The sequence below is a fragment of the Callorhinchus milii genome, unplaced genomic scaffold (assembly GCF_018977255.1).
Source record: "Callorhinchus milii isolate IMCB2004 unplaced genomic scaffold, IMCB_Cmil_1.0 Scaffold5, whole genome shotgun sequence".
NCBI lineage: Eukaryota > Metazoa > Chordata > Chondrichthyes > Chimaeriformes > Callorhinchidae > Callorhinchus > Callorhinchus milii.
This window is the reverse complement of record NW_024704746.1, coordinates 59,908,919-59,932,363: the sequence shown is the minus strand read 5'-3', so window position 1 is coordinate 59,932,363 and position 23,445 is coordinate 59,908,919. Positions and strand designations below refer to the sequence as shown.

Here is a 23,445-nt window from a genome sequence, read left to right as displayed (position 1 = left end):
GGCTGGTCAGTGTCTGGGCTGGTCAGTGTCTGGGCTGGTCAGTGTCTGGCTGGTCAGTGTCTGACCTGGTCAGTGTCTGGGCTGGTCAGTGTCTGGCTGGTCAGTGTCTGGCTGGTCAGTGTCTGGGCTGGTCAGTGTCTGGCTGGTCAGTGTCTGGGCTGGTCAGTGTCTGGCTGGTCAGTGTCTGACCTGGTCAGTGTCTGGCTGGTCAGTGTCTGGCTGGTCAGTGTCTGGGCTGGTCAGTGTCTGGCTGGTCAGTGGCTGCTGTGACCTGGTCAGCGGCTGCTCTCCTCTCATCCTTTCCGGCCGCTCTGACGTCACAACGGCTCCTCTTCTGACATCACAATGGTCGCCGCTCCGTCGGCAACAAGTGGCAAATTGGCGGCGGATGTGGGACTGAGCGTCAGCGGCCGTCAGAGGCCCACGTGCAGAGTGAGCAGTCACAGCCCCTCCCCTCCACAGCCCCGCCCCTCCTCCCTCCACAGCCCCTCCCCCTTCCACAGCCCCGCCCCTCCTCCCTCCACAGCCCCTCCCCTCCACAGCCCCTCCCCTCCTCCCTCCACAGCCCCTCCCCTCCTCCCTCCACAGCCCCTCCCCTCCTCCCTCCACAGCCCCTCCCCTCCTCCCTCCACAGCCCCTCCCCTCCTCCTCCACAGCCCCTCCCCTCCTCCCTCCACAGCCCCTCCCCTCCACCCTCCACAGCCCCTCCCCTCCACAGCCCCTCCCCTCCTCCCTCCACAGCCCTTCCTCTCCTCCCTCCACAGCTCTTCCCCTCCTCTCCCCTCCACCCTCCACAGCTCCTCCCCTCCTCCCTCCCCTCCTCCTCCCTCCACCTCCTCTCCCCTCCCCTCCCCTCACTCCACCTCCTCCCTCCCCTCACTCCACCTCCTCTCCCCTCCTCCCCTCCCTCACTCCACCTCCTCCCTCCCCTCCTCCCTCCACTCCACCTCCTCTCCCCTCCTCCCCTCCCCTCACTCCACCTCCTCCCTCCCCTCACTCCACCTCCTCTCCCCTCCTCCCTCCCCTCACTCCACCTCCTCCTCCCCTCCTCCCTCCACTCCACCTCCTCTCCCCTCCTCCTCCCCTCCCCTCACTCCACCTCCTCCCTCCCCTCCTCCCTCCACTCCACCTCCTCTCCCCTCCTCCCTCCACTCCACTCCTCTCCCCTCCTCCCTCCACTCCACCTCCTCTCCCCTCCTCCCTCCACTCCACTCCTCTCCCCTCCTCCCTCCACTCCACCTCCTCTCCCCTCCTCCCTCCACTCCACCTCCTCTCCTCCCTCCACTCCACCTCCTCTCCTCCCTCCACTCCACCTCCTCTCCCCTCCTCCCTCCACCACCTCCTCTCCCCTCCTCCCCTCACTCCACCTCCTCCCTCCACTCCTCCTCTCTTCTCCTCCCTCCTCCTCCTCCACTCCCCCCCCTCCCCTCTCTCTCCCCCCTCCTCCCTCCCCTCTCTCTTCCCCCTCCTCCTCCCTCGTTCCTCCTCCCTCCCCCCTCTCTCTCCCCCCTCCTCTTCCCTCCCCTCCTCTCACCCCCTCTCTCCCCCCTCCTCATCTCCCTCTCCACTCTCCCTCCCCTCCACTCTCCCTCCTTTCCACTCTCCCTCCCTCTCCTCTCACCCCTCCTCCTCCTCTCACCCATTCTCCTCTCTCTCTCCCCCCTCCTCCTCCTCTCTCCCTCTCCTCCTCTCTCTCACTTCCTCACTCTCCTCCTCTCTTCCTCTCCTCCCCTCTCTCTCTCTCACTCCCTCACTCTCCTCTCTCCCTCTCCTCCCCTCTCTCTCTCACTCCCTCACTCTCCTCTCTCCCTCTCCTCCCCTCTCTCTCTCACTCCCTCCTCTCTCCCTCCCTCCTCTCTCCCTCTCCCCCTCCCACCCCCTATGCTGACATTTTCAGTGTAACATTGATCCAAAGCTCACTTCGAACTTGTGTTTCTTGTTCCTTATTTCAGTGCCTCCACTCACTGCACCTGCGTTGGTTTTTTTCACATTAAAACACTTTCTACTCTCATAATGCAACGATTGCAGATAAAATTACACAATGTTGCATAGACATTGCCTTGGGATGTCCTCCCGACGTGAAAGGCGCTCTATAAATGGAATCTTGTTGTTGTTGTAGACTACAACATGGAAACACACACATATATATACACACATATAATAAATATGCCTCGACATAAATTAATCCCTGCCACTGCACCCTTGTTTTGGATTTTCCACCAAGTAGGAACAGTCTGGTTAATATACACCTTATCAAATTTTAACGCCTCTATTAAAGTAAGGTGTGTCTGATTTCCACAGATATTTCCTAGATGAGATAATGTGTCCCTGGTCAAATTTGCTCTGTCTTGAGTTCAGCAAACAAACAAGAATAAAATTCTGAAAGAGATACGCTCATCGGAGAAATACAGCCATTAATCCAATGGGCTTCTCCAGTACTATCAGCATCAGGAATTGTGGTGAGTTCAGAGATTGTGTTTTTGTTTAATTTTATTTATAATGTGTTCCCGAATTTGGTTTACAAAATATGGTTATTCTACTATAACCCTACTAAACCCTACAAATCACTAATCCGTCATCTCATTTCCAGAACGAAAAGTTCTAATCTATCGGGTCATTATTGACAGCCGTACCTACAATAACTACAAATTGCACTTATGTAGCACATAAGTTTCACAGAGGGATGACATCCCAAGTAAAGCTGATAAATCTTAATACATCTGCCCTGCACTCACTCCATTGCTGCAATACCCTTCTGGTATGGTGAGCAGAACTGCACACTTGTAATTGGGACGATTAGTAATTCAGTGTCAATTATAATAATAATAATAATAATAATAATCCTTGCATTTGATATAGCGCTTTTCGCGTCGGGAGGACGTCCCAAAGCGCTTCACAGAACACACTGTAAAGTGAATTGACTGTATATTTGTGGGCGAACGCGGCAGCCAATTGCGCACAGCAATGTCCCACAAACAGTCGTAGATTGAAAATGACCAATTTATTATTGGTTTTGGAGGGATTATTATTAGGCTCTGTGTGGAGTAAGGAAACTTGCCCAAGGTTTCGCCCTCTGCCTGGAATTGAACTCAGGTCTCTCACTTGCAAAGCGAGTGCTCTAACCACTGAGCACAGTTAGTCTAAATGGGGCATTATTGACCATTAGCAGAAAGATGTTTGCATGAAGCCAAGGTCTTGCAGAAAGATTCAGATACAGTGATTTAAATTGCCTTTTCTCATTCCCTATTTCAACTCTTTGCAAGGATTCACCTGACCTAATTGGATTTGACCAATAAAAATACTCCTTACATTTGGTAGAGCACATCTCATGTCAGGAGAACATCTCAAAGGGCTTTGCAGGATTTTCTGTGTCCTGAGTGACTATGCTGCGTGGGCAAACTCGGCAGACAATTTTCCACATAGCAATGCCCCACACAGTCAATTTGACTGACCAATTTTAATGAGGGATTCTTGGCCAGGATTGTTCAGCTAAAATAAAGTGCAGAACAACAACAACAAGATTCCATTTATAAAGCGCCTTTCACGTCAGGAGGATGTCCTAAGGCGCTGCACAGTTGGGTCAGGACCCGAGCAGGGGGGAAATGGTCAGGGTGAGGGGAGGGAAGGGAGGGAGCGAGGAGGGGGAAGAGAGTCGAGAGGGGAGCTGAAGGCTCGGTCAAAGAGAAAGGTTTTGAGACCAGCCTTGAAGGAGGAGAGGGAGGAAGCAAGGCGAAGAAAGAGTGTGACTTGACCTGAACTGAGCCGAGAGATTCTCCATGTTATTATTCAAAAAGCCACAACAGAGAAGCCACTGTGGGATGGTGCCTGATCAATGCATTAACACCTCGCCACCTGCATTTATTGACTGCCACCCAAGAACTGAGCTGTTGACCTCTCGTTTTTTTTCCATCCTCCCCTCCCTTATTCATTTTTTTTTCTCTTTGGTTTTAATTGTTAAATTCACTGATTCGTAGGATGTTGCTGATTACCTTTTGCTCGTGTCTACATAACATTTTCATATTAAGTACAGTAATTAAGTATTTATTTCCAGATGATCAGCCCATTTTTCAATTATGTTATTAAGTTTAGGTTTGTGATTCAGGTGAACATAAGGCGACAAATCTGCTGCTGCCATTTCAAAGATACGTGGAGTGTTTCTCCTGATTATTGGGATTTAAATTCACCTCCTAATTGAATTTTCCCCTCAAATGCAAATTAATTTGTTTCTCATCTTATTGTTATTTATAAAATGTTGCTAATGGGGATTAGCTGCAATGTTTACTTATGTAATATTATTGTGACTTGTGAAGTGCTTGAAGCGAAACAATTCTTGTGATCCTTTATATCGTAGTATACGGTCTGTTTTTCCATTATTGTCTGAGAGATTCTCATCCTCATCTATTATTTTTGGTGTTATTTAAAATACTTCAGGTATAATTAGAAGTCACTGTCCATTTTGTGTGAGGTGCACAAGAGTAGGCCAGGTTGATCACACTTTGCATGTTCTCAAAGCATTCTGGCTAAGATTGGGAACTTCACTTTGAGGGGAACCCGATTAATATTCACCCAGGTTTGCCACTGAGTTTGAAGATTGTGGGTTCAAGCTCCAAGCCAGGGTTTGAGATCATAATCCAATCCAGTACTGGTAGAGCACTGAGTTTTGGAGATACCATCTTTTGGATGACCTGTCCCATCTCCCTAGTCAGGTGGGACATTAAAGATGTATTATTTGAAAAATAGGAAGGAATTCCTCACAATGTCCTGGTCAATAGTGCTCGAGGTTGACTACTTGTGGTCCAAATGGCTGCAGCATTTACTTGCAAAAACAGTCACTATACTTGGGTGTTTTGATGTGAGAACAGCTATATTTAAAAAAAAACCTTTCTGGACCACTTCAGAGCTAAATGTACAAATATTTAAGGAATATGACCATATTCCATATACATATACATAAAATAATAATAATTTGGTCATTCAATCCACGACTGTTTGTGGGACTTTGCTGTGCACAATTGGCTGCCACTTTCCACCCACCAAATATATAGTCACTACACTTTGCAGTATATTCTGTGAAGAGCTTTGAAATGTCTCTACAATCTAATTAGGTGCTATATCAAATATAAGAATTATTATCATTCTGTTATTATAACAGTCAGTATCCATGGTGATGCAACACTTGTCTCAACTGTTTCTGTAATTTTGCTCATGTTTTTCTGGAAGTGATTGGAAAAAGTCCACATCATTGGTATTTGTCTTTTTTAAGATTTTATTCTCAAAAGTACCTAACTCTTTCAATTCTCTATTTGCATTAGTAAGAAATGTTAGGTACGTTAGTTGCAAAAGGCAAGAACTGTGCCTTTCCATCACAAGAAGTGGAAAGTTCACAAGCAACGTTTGTTAAACCGTTTAAAACTTCCAAAGTGATGCACGCTGTTAAGGTTTTTTTTTGCTCATTGTTCGTTTAACCATGATACCCACTGTTAACTAAAGATGTGCTTTGAATGTGCAATGATTTTGTACCAAAAACAAACCGTGTAATAATGCCTCTCAGCCACTGTAGCAATTTTCACCAAAGAAACACCAAATAAAGCCTAAATAGCCCTGTTGTTTCCTCGCATCTCAGATCCATATATTTGTGTGTTAAAGCAAGATTATCAAGAGAAATAAAAATTAGTGATCGTTGGGCTCTAGCTTCTTCTGCTCATTTAAATTCAGGATGCACTCCAGTCCTCTGGCTTTATTTCACTGTTTCTTAGCTGCGGCTTTGTTCCCAACCTGAATAGATTGTGCCCAAAGCCAAAGTTGATGAGCAAACTTTTGAAAGGAAACTCACTGCACTGTAAAATCTTCCAAAGCTGTTTTGAATGTGAGGATAGCTAGCTGCTGCACAACACGAGATCTGCTGCCAGTTCCATTTTTTGTTCATCGCATCTGTGGTGAGTTTTCTTTTTGAACAAATATTTATTTCTCGTACCGTAAATACAAGTTCTGCACATCTTACTAACCTCTTGCTGCTGTACCATACAGGAAAATGACGAAGGACGATAGTTACAAAGAAGAGTTTAGCTACGACAGGATGTCTACATTGGAACGGGGAAGACAGGAGAATGGAAGTTACACGACAGACTTCAAAGCCAGTGATCTTCAGCTGGATGAGAAATTTCATCCCTGCCTTCAGCACAAAGGATGGATCTTTAGTCTGATGATTGGGGTAATTATACCCATGTTATTTTTTGGTTAATGCAAATAAAAAAAGGAAAACATTCACATTCATAAACATATCCTACAGCAGTGCTTGTCATTAAAATTCACATTTTATACTTTATGAAGAACAGCTGTGTTATCAAATAGGAAAGGGAATTTTTAATGAACGGAAGCTTTATTTTGTAAACAATGCAAAGGAAACAACAGTTATAGGCATTAAGTGTACCTAATGATCTCTTATAGGAAATATGAGAAACAATGCAGCAACATGTTTTTGTTCTACCTAATTATTTGCGCTGTAAATGTCATTATTTTAGGAGCCATGTTATTTATAGGTCATCGTGAGCAGCGTATTCCAAAGAGGATGCTTTTATTTTGGTTCTGTTATTGAGGCAGGGGTAAATACTGCTTGTTGTTAGCAGGGGCAATGTTGTAATGATGTTACAGTGAAGTGCTACTCTATTATGAAACATTTTCTGATATTATACTCCAATAACTGTGTTACAGACCTCCCTCCTCGTAGCTGTTGGTTTTTCACTGTATCTTGGAACTGTCTTTCCCGATGAGATGGACTACCTGCGTTGTGCAGCAGGTTCAGTAAGCATCTCTTCATTGTCATTCTTTTTAGTTGGCTAAATATACAGTGAAATCACTTGAATTGTACTCAAATTGGCTGCCTCATTTTGCCCACAAAACACAGTCTCTACACTTTACAGTGCATCCTGCGAAGCGCTTTGAGACATCTGGAAGATGTGATAAGGCGCTGTATCAAATACAAGGATTATTATTGTTATTATTTACAGTACATTCTGAATACTTAGAGATGCGCTTAGAGATGTCTTGAAGATGTGATGAGGTGCTATAGCAAATGCAAGTTTTATTATTATTCTTATATTATTTTAAAAATCACTCAATCCATGACTGTTTGTGGGAAACTGCTGTCCATGATTGGCTGCCGTGTTTCACCCACAAAATACAGTCAACTCACTTTACAGTATATTCTGTGAAGCGCTTTGAGACATCTCAATGACATATTAAGGCACTATATCAAATGGAAGGATTATTATTATTAGTCTTATTCAGTAGACATCTGGAGTTATCAAGATTTTTTTACTAGTTGTAATTATTCCTTTAATGCTAATAATTTTAAAAGCGATTACAGTTGGTTGTAACTTATTAATTGTGACTTTAACCGACTGGCCTATTTGACTTTCTTTCATAGCTCGTGACAATGCGATTTGATAAATAATATATTACATGTTGAAGCTGAGTGTGCCATCTGTTATTTTCCATTTCTATTCTACATGGTTATTGAATTTTTTTTCCATTTTAAAAAGTAAAACCTCAGAACATTTACATTTTGTTATAGGAATCGGGGTGTTGAATGTCGAGGTAAGACAATCAAACCCGCTTTTCCAGTTTTATTAACCAACATTCAGGATCAAGTAATCCCGAACTAGGCATTGCAGAGTGAAACTTCGTCTAATGTGCCGGAACATCAGAAAAATCATCCCTTCCCCCATCACACAAGAGGGAATTGTGTTCTACTTCCCACACCAGCCACCCTTAAGGCCTCGCAGTGTTCTGTTGCCAAATTGTGCTGATTGAGGTCCTAGGAACTGGGTTAAGACTGTCCAAACCTCATTTTACATAGGACCATTACAGGTGGCAGAGAGATTTACATCCGACTAGTCAGGGCTGAATTTGAACCCGGGTCTGGAAGTTGGAAGGGCATTCTGCCAATTCACAGCATCATCAAAGGGGACTTTTATCTAAAATTTGAAAACAAGTGATTGCATCCCTTGTCAATTATAAATAACTCAATGGAAAACAGAAAACTCTGCACATTAAATATTCTTCTGTGATAAGCATTGTGTCAATGGTGTCCTCATGATTTAGCCAATTGGGGCCTTCTCTCTGAATTACGTTTTAAACTTACATTTTGTTTTGCAGAGTATTCCTGTGGCAATTGTCAGCTTTGCTATCGTTAAAAGCAGAGCTAATGCTGTAGGTATATCTTTGTTCCAGTATTTACATTTTTATATTTTTTGCATTTTTTATGTGTTGTTTAAAAATATATTATAACTTTCTTGATTTTTTTTCTTCAGATTTTACACTATCAGCTTCTCTTTATTGCAACATTTGCTGTCACAACAACCTGTATGATTTGGTATGGGTGTAAACTGGTTCTTAATCCGGCAGCAATAAATGTAAGTCTTCTTTTCCCTCATGTTATTCTCAAATATTACTGGATAGCATTGTTTCTTAATGAACAACAGTTTACAATATGATATAAATGGCATCTGGCACCATTATATAAGTCCATAACTAGAAGGTATAAATCCAAGATAACTAGTGGTGGGTGTAATAAGGAGTTTAGGAGGGACTTCCTCATGCAGAGGATGTTGAGAACCTCTAGAAACGGTGATTGAAGAAATATAGTAATATGTTTTTAAGATAAAACTTGATGCAAACATGAAGCAGAAGAGAATAGAGGTTTAGGAGCGGGAAATAGGAAGTGGGGGCACGTGTGGAGTATAAACACTGGCACAAACTGGTGATTTGTTTCCGTGCCATACCACTCTAAGTTAGGTTGCAGGTTACATTGTATGGGATGGTGAATTTCCTCAATAAGATCACCACAGAACCTTCTCTTCTCCAGTGTGAACATTTCCTGGGTTACGCACGATCTATTCTTCACGTGTGAGCATGAAACCAATGTAATGTTCAAGCCAGATCCTGTTTATGCCCACACTCACTTTCTGGAAGGATCACAATATTAGCAATCAGGAATTCTGGCTGAGTATCCCATTCATATCGCATTGGATCAGCTTCTGCTCTGGTTGACATCAAGTCACTCAGTGCAGACTGGGAATCGAACTTTGACCTTTTAGTTTTTATGATTTAAACCGGATAGTGTCTTTACTCATTAAACCGTTTATCATTGTTTGTAACATCTCCTGTTTAAATGTTGGTGTGTGCGTGTGTGCGTGTATGATACTATTTTTTGTTTTTGCATCTGTTTCCAGGGCACCAGTCAGCTTCCTCCATGTCCTTTAATGTGTGATGATGATGGTGTTTACTTAGACTTAGAGAATTAATATTTGCAATGTTGTTTCTGTAGTTTACTGTGAAATGAATTGTAGTGAATTCCTGATTAATTTCTACAGTTATTGTGCATTTACTTGTATTTCCTACAATTCTACAAAAAGGAAAATGCAAGTAAACAATCAGTCTGGAGCAATCTTTACCTCCATATGTTAGTGAGTTTTATGCCTTGGTTCTTGCCAATTTGTGTCTAATCTCTCAGGGATTAGGTAAACAAACTGAATCCCTTCGGGGAGAGAGGGTGCACTTGATATCAGACATATGGAAACCATATGTGGAACGCTAAGGAGTTTGGTTTTGAGACTCTGGCGTACTGATGGGTTTCAGACAAAATGGTTTCAGGATTTCTGACCACAAAGAATTAAATAATAATAATCCCTCCAAAACAAAACAATAATAAATTGGTCATTTTCAATCTACGACTGTTTGTGGGACATTGCTGTGTGCAATTGGCTGCGGCGTTGGCCCACAAATATACAGTCAATTCACTTTACAGTATATTCTGTGAAGCGCTTTGGGTCGTCCTCCCGACGTGAAAAGCGCTATATCAAATGCAAGGATTATTATTATCATAAAAGTCCATTGAATAATGCCTTGCTCTTACAAATACCAATTTAGGAATAGACACACTATGTGGAGTCCTGTGGCACCACAGACAAAGTTATAAAACCCGAGGGTTGTGGAGTGTAGCGATTAATCACTCGATCCATGACTATTTGTGGGAAATTGCTGTCCACAATTGCCCACAAAATACACACTTTACAATATATTCTGTGAAGTGCTTTCAGACATCTCAACATCAAGATAAGGTCCTATATCAAATGTAAGGATTATTATATACTATTATATTTATCTACAACCTTTACATTTGGAATAACGCTTTTCACAGCGAGAGGACGTCAAAAAGGGCTTCAAAACGTATGTTGTAAAGTGTGTTATTCACTGTGTGCTTTGTAGGTGAAACAAATAAAGCTTGAATGTTATTTTGTCAGCAGTTGCACACTGATCAAAAATTTATAGAAACCAGATGCTGCATAACAAGAATATCCACGTCACTGAATGCTTTGAAATGGCTCACTTTGGTGCAATTTTGGCTCAGGCGAGACTATAGTGATGCTAGATGGTCTCCAAACTATTCGCTTCCATCTGTTTCTGTTACTCTCCACATCATTTCCATCCATCTGTTTCTCTTCTAGACTAGCAATGTATCTCCAAATACCAGCTCTAGCATCATCCTAATTGTTCCTGGCTCTGCTACATGCCATACGTTTATTGATCCTCGAGTTTTATAACATTGTCTATGGTGCCAACGTTATGCAAATTAATTTGCCACATCTGGTTAGTAGCTAAGTTTGAACTTAAAATCATCCAGAAACACTTATTATATAACACAATTTTAGTCATGGACGTATACAGATGAAGAGGTCTGGGTCTCAGGACTCAGAAAGAAGTTGCACGGTCTCTCTGTAACTAAGTGTGGTTTAATGGGGACACGCAGGAGTTTGAATATGACATTGAGGAATGTGAAATACTGTGCATGAAATTGGTAACAACAACAACAACAAAATTACATCCCAAGGCGCTGGACAGTCAGGTAACCGTATTTAAAACAACAACGAAAACAGCTGTGAATGAATTGAATCCATTCTTAGAATAACAGAATACTATTAGCTGGGGAACACAATACAGTATGACCTACTATGATTTTATCTATATCGTGATAAGACACTATATCAATTGCAAGGATTATTATGATATCAGTGAGTAGGAATTATAAAATATTATAACGTAATTGATATGTTTACTGATCTCACTATAAAATACCAACTAAAGTTACATCGTACTGTAAAATGGTTAAATATACTCTTAAAGTGCTTCACAGATCATGTTCAGTGTTGCTATCACAGCAACAATTTATGACTGCAATGGTCCCACAAACAGCAATAAATTGAAGGATCCGTTAATCTGAATGATTGTTTGTTGGGTAGGATAACCGGTCTTGCCTTTTCTTTTCAAATTGTGTTATGGGATCTTTAACATCCCGAGGAGGATGGCTTCCCTCTTGTCCATGCTGAGCTACAAGAAATTGAGGCTCATCCAGGCCTTGATGTCTGATTGGCAAGCGTACAGAACACTAGTGGATGTAGAATCAAGCGTAGAAGAGGAAAAGTAGATTCGGGTGTTATTTGCATACATGCGGAAGTAATCCCTGTTTCTGTGGATGATATCACTCAGAGGGATCACATAGCTAAGAAAAAGGAGGTACTGAGGCTAGAGCCCTGAGGAATGGAGAAGCAACCATTGGAGGAGCCAAAGTGGAGACAAGCATTAAGTTGGATTGGAATCAGGAGAGTACAGTCCCACAAAGGTGTATGAGATAAGAGAGGAGGATGGAGTAGTCAACAATATTGAAAGTGACAGAGCAGTCAAGATTATGGTATTGGTGACTTTGACTAGAGCTTTCTTAGTGCTGTGGGTAGGGAGGAATCTGGATTGGAGCAATCAATGGTCCCAGCAAAACCGTGAAGTCCATGAGATTAGCTCAACTAATTCAAACAGAATCTATTCGACCACACAATATACAGTTAATTCACTTTACAGTAAAATCTGTGAAGTGCTTCGGGACGTCTCAAAGATGTGATAAAGTGCTTATATCAAAAGCAAGGATTATTATTATTTTTCAATCTAGCTTCTCCATCTTTACTGTATATAGCTGTTTTGTATGAACTTCAGGTCCCAAACAGTGAACTTTTTATCTTCCAAAACACCTGTATGAGCTGTTGCCAGATGGATTCAATTCAAACCAGGCATAATGTTTTCATGTGGAGGAACATTGTGACCACCTGAGTTCACAGAAACTGTACAGATGGGATCCTGCTTTGTACAGTAGAGCCCTGGCAGCCGTCCAGTCAAAACCATTCATGCAAATCTGATAAAAGCAAGTTCCCAAAACAGTATTAACAAAAGCAATTAAGGGGAACTCCATGGTTCAAACAATTTCGATATAACATCACAGGCAAAAATTCCCATCACTAAATATCATGAAAGGAGTGTCGGGGCAACAATACCCCATTCACTTCATAGCTGTTTGTGGGACATTGTTGCGTGTAAATTGGCTGCCACGTTTTCCTACATTTTCCTACACTGTGACTGCATTTTACAGTGAATCTTGTAGAGCGCGTTGAGATGTCCTCCTGACATAAAAGGCGCTGTATCAAATGTAAGGATTTTAAGGAATACTGTATTATTAAATGTAGTGACTTTGAAGATTGGTGCTTACAAAGGAAAAGTCCCATAACCAGCAAACAACAACAACTTGCACTTCTATAGCATCCTCCATGCAGGGGTAGCGCCTCAGAGCACTTAACAGTGGCGGAGCCTGACTCCGAGCCGGGGGGAGGTGGCTGTAAGCACAGTCGAAGAGGAACATTTTCAGGTGGAACTTGAAAGAGGAGAGAGAGGGGGCAAACGGAGGGATTGAGGGAGAGTGTTCCAGGGTTTTGGGGTGTAGTGGCTGAAAGGGCGACCTCCGATGGTGGAGCGGAGGATGCGAGGGACGAGCAGGAGGTCGGTGCCAGTCGAGCGGAGGAGCCGGGTGGTGGATTGGGGAGTGAGGAGGTCGGAGAGGTTGGGAGGTGCCAGGGAGTGAAGGGTTTTGAACACGAGTGTGAGGATCTTGAAGTCAATCATCATCAAAAATCATAAGATTAGGCAGCAAGAGGAATTTTACCCCCTTTAGTTCCTGTAACAAATTTATTTTCGGAATTCCTTTACAGAGGAAAAGCAAGTTCAAATCTAATTGTCGTTATGTAGAAAATAATCTTTCACAGCCTATTGTCACTACACTGATTCACACACTGATTCCACAAAAAGGGTACAATTAGGTACTGCTGTGTGTTTATTGCAGGGTTTAATTCCCAACAATATAGTGACATGGGGCTGCAAACAAATTATTTATGCTCCCCATTCCATGATTCCTTTCAGTTCTTAAAAAAAACTTCCACATTAATTTGGAAATTAAATTTCTTTAATTTTTAAAATTAATATGAATTGACAGTATATTTTACCCACAAAATATACAGTCAATTCACTTTACAGTATATTCTGTGAAGCGCTTTGAGACGTCTCAAAAAGACATGATAAGCCGCTATATCAAATCCAAGGAATATTATTATTATTTCTCAGATAAATACTCAATGTTAAGCCTGTGGTATATTCTTGGGAGTATTCCTTTAAGGGAATTCCTTTGGGAAAAAACAAGAAAAATACCCCTTTTCTATCCTTTTGTATCTATTTATGAGTGCATTATCTATTTTTCTTACAGATAAGCTTTAACTTGATTTTACTTGTACTGCTCGAAATCCTCATGGCAAGCAAGGTGATACTGTCAGCACGATCCAATACTGAATGCTGCAAGAGACAAAAGGCAAGCCTCCAACTTCACAGCTTAACAGCTTAACTTTCCACTTACAAAGATTTTACATGCATAGGAGACATAGCACGTAAGCAGGCTATTCGATGCAATCAGTCTGTGCCAGTGTTTATATTCCATATAAACATCCACTCGTTATTGTAAAATAGAATAAAAAGTCATGAGAAGTGAGAGTACATTAAATTTACATTTTCAAAACACTGAACATTTACTCAAATTATTTATGCTACACAAAATGTCTGTATTGATGTAAATGGAGGATAAAGGTGATACACTGAACTCTAAAACTGCTCAATTTCTCTCTAGATATAAAGATTTATTTTTTCATTTTAAGTTGATCTATCCTTTATAAAAATGTGTTTGCAGATTCCGCCGTTCAATGAAACCAACTTCTTGTGCCAGATTAAATTCCCTTCTCGTGTTCTGAAATCCTATTCAGTAAGTTCCTGTAACAAAAGAACTATAATGTTCTATATTTGCTGTGTAATTGTGTGATTCTCTTACCTCCTTCAAGGACCGACTCAAGATGCCTCTTCAACCATGCCTTCGGTCATCCTCCTAACCCCACCCTCCCTGCTCTCTATTCCTCCTGATCCCAAACCCAGCTTGGGTGTACATCCTTGACTGTCCAGCCTTTGGGATGTCCTCCCGATGTAAAATGTAATTTGTTGTTGTCTTTTTGAGAAACACTCATGGGGAAACTGCTGCCAAAGCAAAACCCATAGAATCTTCAAATACCTTGATAATTCCACTGGTGGTGTTAACTCTGTTCAGGGCAGGAATGGGGGAGAAAATTGGGAAAGAAAATGTAGTAAAGAAAAAAAATCCTATTCGCTGTGAGATCTTAATGAACTTCAATGTCCAATGCATCCAGTCTCAGGTTTGGACATTTCCAATGCTTCAAATGGATATAATGGGAATGAACCTGGTGAAATAATATAGTAATCATTAAAGGCTTAGTGCACAAAACACCCAGGGAAGTCATATAGGATTCATGAGAACTGTTTTAATCCCTTCTTTAAATATCTGCAGGTAGTTGAAGTGATTGTTGGAATCTCTGCAGTATTTGGTGGAATTATAGCCTTAAACATGGGTGCCTTGGTTCCTGGACCTTACCTATCTGTGACATTCTTTTGGATTTTGGCTGCTGTAAGTTACTTTTTTTAAAAAAGATTACATAGAATAGATTGAATGTTTTGCATTAGAAAATAGTGGTTAATAACTTTTGCCACAGGAGTGGATTTCATATAGATTTCATTAATCAGACCTTGGAGAATTGACCTTGATTATCAGTACAGAAAATGGCCAAATCCAGGTAATAACATGGTAAAATTAACAATAACAACAACTTGGATTTATATAGCACCCTCCACACTGGGCGTCTCAGAGCGCTTTAAAATTAAAATTACAATAACAATAACTCAAGGCAGGTTTTGGTCAAGAGAAAACAAGTGTTCAGATTTGTAGTCTTCAGATCAGCTTCATATTTAGTGCTTATGTCATTTGTGTACTAAGGAGATCGTTCAATTGAATTTCAGTCAAAAATGCATGCCCAGAGCCAGGAATAGTATGGTATGTATATGTATATACAGTACTATGTATATATTGTTCGACACAAATAGGCTATAATCTTATCTGGCTTGGCAGTGAAAGTTCAAAACAGAGGCCAGACATTTCCGAAACAGGTCCATGGATTAAGATGAAAAAATAACAAATCTTGCCATATCCTTAAGACCCTTCTTGCACACTTTCTGATAAGCAGTAAACAGTGTGGACAAAGCCTTTTTCTTTACCCAGAGCAAATGATTACTACCCGATGAAACCACTAAACCTATATAGTTCATTCCCAATGCTAAATATGGTGCTTCAACATTGCCACCGTCCTTTTTGCTGAAGAAATTGGGGAGGACAAATTTTCAGGTCTATTGGGAAACAGCGGGGGAGCGGGATTAATTTGGATAGCTGTTTCAAAGAGCCAACACAGACACGATGAGCCAAATGGCCTTCTTCTGTGCTGTATGATTCTATGAAGTCTGAACCATGTTTATTGAAATGATCTTAATGCTCCAGTGGTTGATAAAGAAGTGGCAAAACCTGCCTGATGATAGGGATAAACTCAGACATTAGTCAACGTTGCACTCATGATCTGTGAGTTGTGAGCTGTGAGTACAGAAGCCATACTCCAAAAGCTTCTTCAGAATCCTATCTCTTCGACTGTGTTTCCGGTCACTTTTTCGCTTCCCTCGCTTGAGCTCCCAGTCAATTGTGTGAAACACTGAGACATCATCCCAATATGAAAGACACTATATAATTGGAAATTGTCATTGGCTTTTTAGTGCAGCATTGTAAACCCAAAAAATATTTTCTAAGGATTACATTATTTTTGGAATGATTTGATAACTATGTTGTGCCCAGTATACTTACGTAACTGTCTTAATTTTTCTCACAGTGTTTTCCCGGTGCTATCGCTAGCCATGTGGCAGCAGAATATCCCAGCAAGTTTTTGGTATGTCTGTAAAAAATGTTGATGCATTTTTAATAGGAAACACACTTGATTCTCATTAGGAGATGTTTGTTGGGAACCAACAATTTTACATATTGTAATGAGGTGCGCAAGACAGTGATTGTCCTGCAACATGATAATGGTGAATGCTGATACATGACAGCCTCAAAAATGATGTTCTATCTAACAAATAACCTCCCAATCAATAATAGAAGGGTGCATATAAAATCTCAAATATTACATCAAAAAAAGTTTATAAAACTCGAATTTAAACAGTACTGACTTCAGGTATTTCTTCTTTTGCAGCGAGCTGCTATTGGAAACATACAGCAATTCAAATCCTTTATTTTAAAGTGAATCGGGTGAAAATTAAATAATTTAAGGATACTGATGGCGAGATCCCTCTAATTTCAAGTGATGATGTATTGGTTCCTAGTAGTCATAAACTTTTTTTGGTCAACTACGTGGTTGACACATGCGGAAAACAATCTGTATTTTTTTGTTTTTTTGGTCAGCTGGGTGACACAAGTGAAAACCCATCACCGTGCTTAAAAGTATCCAAACCAAGCTGAGATTTCTATGTATCCCACCTTCACATGGAAATCCCAGAGATGAATTATTGGAATGGAATATGCACTCTCTTCCTGGAGGGACACATCCTGCTTACCTAATTCCAGGCGCAATTTGGGAAGAGTGTGCGTTGGGGTACTGTTGGAGTTTAACCGGCTGAAACTGCACAGCTTGCCATTGATATCGCTGTCGGCAAGTTTTCCTGCTGCTTGTCCAGCTAGGACCACCCTACCCATTAAGGCTTTGGCTTGCAGGTTTAGCAAGAGCTGAATGGGACGATTCCCAGCCCCCAGTCTGCCTTTACAGGTCAGGCCAATGAGCCAGGACTGTCAACAGTGCCCTGGAATACTGCGGGTCCGCCCGGCTTAGGAACCGGACTACCGAGACCGTCACAGAGAGCTGACTCGATTCTGACATTCCGTTGCCAGGCATCTCACCTTGGAGCCAGTTCAGCTCCAAGGAGACGCCGCTTACCTCATCCCTCCAAGGAGGATAGAGGTATGGGGAAGGACAGATAATTGGGATGGACTGAAAGAATTCCTTTTAAAATAACTACCACACACAAGATGGTCCGAAAGGCCTTCTTTTGTATTATAAATCAAATTCAAGGAATATTATTTTTATTGATTCCAAATATTTTTGTTTAGATTGAAGTCCTAATTGCCATAAGCAGTGTGACATCTCCAATGCTGTTTGCAGCCTCTGGATATTTATCTTTCAGCATCATGAAGTTTGTTAACGTCTTTTTGCACAATTCACCAAGTTTACATGTAAGTATTTATCGGTTTTCAAAATTAGTTAGTCTTTTTTGATGTTCTGTTTGCGCAATTAGTTGCATAAGCCATTTAGAAACACTAAGCTGTAACTCAGGTAAAATTCAAGCACTTTACTCACGGAAACTCTCCAGCTTGAATTCTTAAGTCATTTTCAGACTAATACAGAACACAAATTATAACACAAATTTGCGTATAATAATACTAATCTTATAATGTGATTGGGTTGTGCCCTCCGACGTTTTCTTACCAGTAATTCAAAATCTTGCCATTCAAATCCCATTATCGCTAAAATATGATTGACTTGTGGGTTGCCAGGTTGTCAAGAATGTTACTTCCTGCATTGTGCTCACAGAATACAACTACCAAAAGATTACATTTGTATAACGCCTTTTACATCGGGAGGACGTCCCAAGGCACTGGACAGTGTACAGCATTTCAGACCCGAGCTGGGGTCAGGGGGGAGAGGGAAGGGGAGGGGAAGGGGGGTGACCAATGGCTGGTCGAAGAGGAGGGTTTTGAGGCGGGACTTGAAGGAGGCTAAGGAGGGGGCAAGGCGGAGTGACTAGGGGATGGAATTCCAGAGGTTGGAGGGCAGAGTAGCTGAAGGCTCTCCCGCCAATCATGGGGCGGGTGGGTTGGAGGACATGGAGCAGGCTGGAGCTGGCTGAGCAGAGGGAACGGGCGGGTTGGGAGGAGGTTAGGAGGTCACAGAGATAGGGTGGAACGAGACCATTGAGGGCTTTGTAGGTGAGGACCAGGATTTTGAACTGGATTCTTTGAAGGATAGGGAGTCAATGGAGTTGGGAGAGAATGGGGGAGATGGGGTCATGGAGTTTGGTGTGGGAGAGGACACGGGCTGCAGAGTTCTGGATTATCTGCAGTCTGTAGAGGGAGGAGTTGGGAAGGCTGACAAGCAGGGCATTTGCATAGTCGAGCCTGGAGATGATGAAGGCATGAACAAGAGTTTCAGCGGCCTGAGGGGTGAGATAGTGGCGGAGTCGCGCGATGTTACGGAGGTGAGGGAAGGCAGAGTGGGTCATGGCTTGGATGTGGGGAAGAAAAGACAGTTGAGGGTCGAACAAGACACCTGGGTTCCTGACTGGCTTGGTGAGTTGTAGTTTGCAACAATGGAGGTTGATGCTGCCAGAGCCTAAGGTGCAGAGGCGCTGACGTGAGCCAATCAGGAGGGCCTCAGTCTTGTTCACATTCAACTGTAGGAAGTTTGCCCTCATCCAGGACTTGATGTCCGACAGACAGTCTGTCAGGACAGCAGTGGTCTTGGAGTTGAGGGTGGAGGCAGAAAGATAGAATTGGGTGTCATCCACATACATATGGAAGTTGACCCCATGTCTGCGGATGATGTCACCAAGGTGGGGGCATATAGATATTAAAGAGGAGAGGGCCAAGGACAGAGCCCTGGGGGACTCCAGATGTGACAGTGCGGGGGCTGGAGAAGAAACCGTTAGAGGCAACAAAGTGGAGACGGTGCGAGAGATAGGAATTGAACCAGGCAAGGGCAGATCCGTGAAAATTAAGTAAGGAGGAGAGGCGGTGTATGAAGGTGGAGTGGTTGATGGTGTTGAAAGCAGCAGAGAGGTCGAGGAGGACAAGGAGACAGAGGGAGCCCTGATCACAGATGTTCAGAATGTCATTAATGACTTTGACCAGGGCTTTTTCTGTGCTGTGGGCAGCGCGGAGACCGGATTGGAGGGGTTCAAAGAGGGAATGGCGAGAGAGAAAGGAGCAGAGCTGGCACGCGACGACTCGTTCCAGGACCTTGGAAAGAAATGGGAAGTTAGAGATACAATACAATACAAACTACATTTATTTAGTGCCTTTCACATCAGGAGGAAATCTTAAAGCATTTCACATTGGGCACCCAAGATAACAGTGGGAACCGAGGTGGTTAGGAAGGAGAAAAATGACTGATAACATGGTCGAAGAGATAAATTTTGAGATGTGGCTTGAAAGAGGGTAGGGAGCGAATGAGTTGGAAGATCTATGGGATAGAGTTCCAGAAGGCAAGCAGGATGGCTGAAAGCCATTTGCACCATGTGCAAGGAGCGCTGCGAACGACAATTCCTGCACACTGCGCATGAGAGTTTTGCCTGAAGGAAGTGACATCAGCAGTGCTTCTTGCGTATACAACACACGCATGAAGCACAGGAAGCGATGTGAGCGGTTCTTTCTGAGCATAGTGCGGATGTGTGCAATGTGCAGGAAGTGATATAGGTATTGAACATTTTGCGGTACCTCTTTCTAATGCAGGGCTTGAGACATTGGACCGAGATGACCATATTACAACAGTTTACCTTGTACCTTCATTGTTTGGCACCAGGTTCTGATTTGGGCTGGAGAGAAAATGATCATGCAAAAGCTTCAATTTGTCGACTACTAGCCTGCAATTCGTGATACATAGATTGCAAATAAGTTCAATGAACAATGTGTAAATTCTTAATCGTTTCCTGGCATATTTTACCTAATTTTGTTATTTCAGCAATCGTACGATGTGCTGGTTCTCATTCTGATGATTTTGTTGCTGATTCAGTCCTGCCTCACACTTGCCACTGTCATCCACTGTGTAAACTACAAGATTAAAATGAAGTACTATGATTCAACATGGAATATTCCAGACATCTCCAGGCACAACTCCAGGACAGTCGAGGCAAGTGACCAAAACCATAAGACAAATTGCCCAAAGCTGCTTTTCCAGTCTAGACATTTTGTGTATTTTGTTTCCTCTCCAGAAATGTTTGGATGATGAGTTTATATCAGGTAATGACATTTTGTGATAAAATCAATTTTAAAAAAAACTTACACCACATCTTTATTTGGAAGTCTGTGTCCCCACTGACCTTAAAAACAGTTTCCAAATTAAGACTAAATTGAAGAATTTTCCAGAACTCTGTGTGATATTAAATTTTAAGATGGTCTTATAGGCTAAGCTCGGTGGAATTTCAGTCCTTGAATGACTGATTAATGAGAGTTTTGATACAATGCGGAGACTGGAAGATCATGGAATCTGTCCCACTGATACTGAGCCAATTTAGATGCAGGTACAATTTCTCCTACACATGACCTGCAAATTGTGTTATGAACGTAATATATAGGAGAGTAAAAGACCAATATGTCTAACAAGCCACATATTTAGAAAATAACAGTTCAAATCATTCAGGCTGAGGTGCAGCTGACAAATTTCACTAATTATTTTATTTAATAACTGAGGAACAAGACACACAACTTGATCTTCGTTAACTCATTGATATGTTAAATAATAATAATAATAATCCTTGCATTTGATATAGCGCTTTTCACGTCGGGAGGACGTCCCAAAGCGCTTCACAGAACACACTGTAAAGTGAATTGACTGTATATTTGTGGGCGAACGCGGCAGCCAATTGCGCACAGCAATGTCCCACAAACAGTCGTAGATCGAAAATGACCAATTTATTATTGTTTTTTAGTTTTGGAGGGATTATTATTAGGCGTGTGGAGTAAGGAAACTTGCCCAAGGTTTCGCCCTGCCTGGAATTGAACTCAGGTCTCTCGCTTGCAAAGCGAGTGCTCTAACCACTGAGCTACAGGACTCCAAATGTTGCCAAATTGAGCCAAACACGCTCGTCCCAATTTCCTTCTTAGCTGATATCATACATTATAATTTACAGCTCCGAAACTGGCCTTCGGCCCAACTGGTCTATGCCAGTGATTATGCTCCACATGAGCCTCCTCCTGCCCTTCCTCATCTAAGCCTTCAAGCATAACCTTCTATTCCTTTCTCCCTCATGTACCTATCTAGCTTCCCCTTAAATACAACTAACTGTTATATCATCTGGAGTAGCCATAGGGATCTTATAGTCTCCTGGATTAGGGAGCGTGAAAAATCAGCCATGATTTGCAGTCCTTAAGATTGTGCAGAATTTTCCCCCCCAAATTCTCTATTTTATTCTTAAATTGGAAATTTCATAGATCCATAGAAAGCTCAGAAACAGACAAAATGGCCTAGCCAGTCTGGCCGGTGCTTATATTCAACATGAGTGCCCATCCTTTATCCCGTGTTCGGGCTCTTCACCCATATCCCTGAACTTTATTCTCCCTCAACTATGTGTTCAGTATTTTTTTTCAATGTGCACATGGTTGCCACCACAACAACTGACTGTAACAGATAATGTCATACTCCCACCATTCTCTATGTGAAGAAGTTCCTCCTAATCTCGAAATTCCGGGTTTTTAAAAAGAACTGTGGAAAAAATCTTAAATTTTAGAATCTTTGGACCTTAATTGCTATTCAGTGACCTACCTGGAAATGTATGGATATTGGGTGTTTGCGCCCATGATTAAAAAAGCTGTTGACTTTTACTTAATGTTTACACATGAGTAACGAACTGTGAATCCTGGTTGATTTTTCACACTCCCTAATCCAGGAGACTACAAGGTCCTTATCGCTACTTCAGATGACTCATGGAGTCCTGTAGCTCAGTGGTTAGAGCACTCACCTCGCAAACGAAAGACCTGGGTTCAATTCCCGGCACGGCGAAATGTTGGGCAAGTTTCCTTACTCCACAATCCTCTGTTTACTAACTAGTAAGTAGGAACCTGGTTGTTAATCGATTGACTGATCGCTTTTCTGATTTTTTTAAAAGTTTTTTTTAAAAAAAATAATAAGAATAATGAATTGGTCACTTCAATCTATGACTGTTTGTGGAACACTGCTGTGTGCAGTTGGCTGCCGCGTTTCGCCCACAAAATATACAGTCAATTCATTATACAGTACATTTTGGGAAGCCCTTTGAGACTTCTCGAAGACGTGATAAGGCACTATATCAAATGCAAGGATATTATTATTATAATATTATTATGAATAACGGCCAATTAAGCAAAGTACTGTTTGGCACCAATGGAATCATATTAAGATGGTTTGTTTTTCTTCAATAGGCATCCAATAACCCAGCGAAGGAGTTTGACAAAGACAAGGCATGGAAGGCTGTTATGGTACAGATGGTGCAATAACAACTACTTCCTGGATATCTTTCAATAATAGTACCAGCCTTTGACATGCACATTATTTATCAGACTGCCGATTTAGAACTCTGCATATTATCCAACTTTAAAAGCTTGCGCAAAACATTGTACATAATACTACTTTTTGTTGTGATTGGATATGTTCTAGGACATGAAACTGCATTTTACAAATTAATCTAATTTTTAAAAAAAATCTGTTTCATTTGAATTAACCATTTATAAACCAGATTTTACGACAACGGGCTCTATTTTACGGTATTCCTTGATGGGATTCCTTATTAAAGGAGAAGATAAGTGACACAGTGTAGGATTCCTTCTCGTAACTGTGTGCGCATCACACCCACCGACAGGAACTCCACCCCCTCAAATGATCTACTTTTGGAGCTGAGTTCTTGTGGATTGAAGAGATTTCTAACTAGATTCTATTAAGGAATACCTTTAAGAAATACTGCAAGTTAAACTCCAACATGTTGCTTTTATTGATGCAATTAACTGATCATTTTGACTGTGTGTTACTTTCAGAAATTTTAACACACAATTTACAGGTACATATTTGGCTTAATTGTGTAGAAAATAAATAATAAAGCTTGGCAATAGCAAAGAGAGCTTAATATTTTACCCAACTGGACTGATCTTCCTCACCCAACAGTAAACCTAATAGTTTTTTGATATAACTTGTTCAATAATAGAGTTTATTGTTGTGTTTGTACTGGGCAGAATTAAGGGTTTTCAAAGCATTCACTGGTCGCTGACCCAGGAGTTAACATGCAACAAATTCTCACTGAAGAAGATATTACTGATGCGTTTCAGATCAATTCTTCTGTATGAGCTGT

The 23,445-nt window shown here is 41.8% G+C and overlaps 2 protein-coding genes across 3 annotated transcripts in view; one reads left to right on the top strand and one right to left on the bottom strand.

The window, feature by feature from the left end:
- Positions 1–469, bottom strand: part of mov10l1 (Mov10 like RISC complex RNA helicase 1) — a 48,783-nt gene extending 48,314 nt beyond the window's left edge. The window contains 1 exon segment of the mRNA XM_042335189.1: positions 272–469. The gene's annotated coding sequence lies outside the window, so the exon portion shown is untranslated.
- Positions 470–5,840: 5,371 nt separating this feature from the next.
- mlc1 (modulator of VRAC current 1) lies at positions 5,841–23,213 on the top strand. Of its 2 annotated transcripts, none has more exons than XM_007890973.2 (12): positions 5,841–5,936; positions 6,028–6,211; positions 6,712–6,801; positions 8,158–8,211; positions 8,313–8,414; positions 13,637–13,738; positions 14,111–14,182; positions 14,777–14,893; positions 16,194–16,250; positions 17,465–17,587; positions 20,142–20,258; positions 22,526–23,213. In XM_007890973.2, exons 2-12 carry the CDS (start codon positions 6,032–6,034, stop codon positions 22,598–22,600), a joined length of 1,089 nt encoding a protein of 362 aa, XP_007889164.1. In that variant the 5' UTR covers positions 5,841–5,936; positions 6,028–6,031; the 3' UTR covers positions 22,601–23,213. The 2 variants fall into 2 exon arrangements, with proteins under 2 accessions (XP_007889164.1, XP_007889163.1); XM_007890972.2 differs by having other exon boundaries at positions 20,091–20,258.
- Positions 23,214–23,445: the final 232 nt, after the last annotated feature.

Bases quoted from the DNA above. Each gene is read 5' to 3' on its own strand.
- mlc1 (XM_007890972.2), top strand. From the start codon at position 6,032: ATGACGAAGGACGATAGTTACAAAGAAGAGTTTAGCTACGACAGGATG. The intron at 8,212-8,312 runs GTAGGTATATCT...TTTTTTCTTCAG, and splicing joins TTAAAAGCAGAGCTAATGCT to ATTTTACACTATCAGCTTCT. The intron at 14,894-16,193 runs GTAAGTTACTTT...TTTTTCTCACAG, and splicing joins TCTTTTGGATTTTGGCTGCT to TGTTTTCCCGGTGCTATCGC.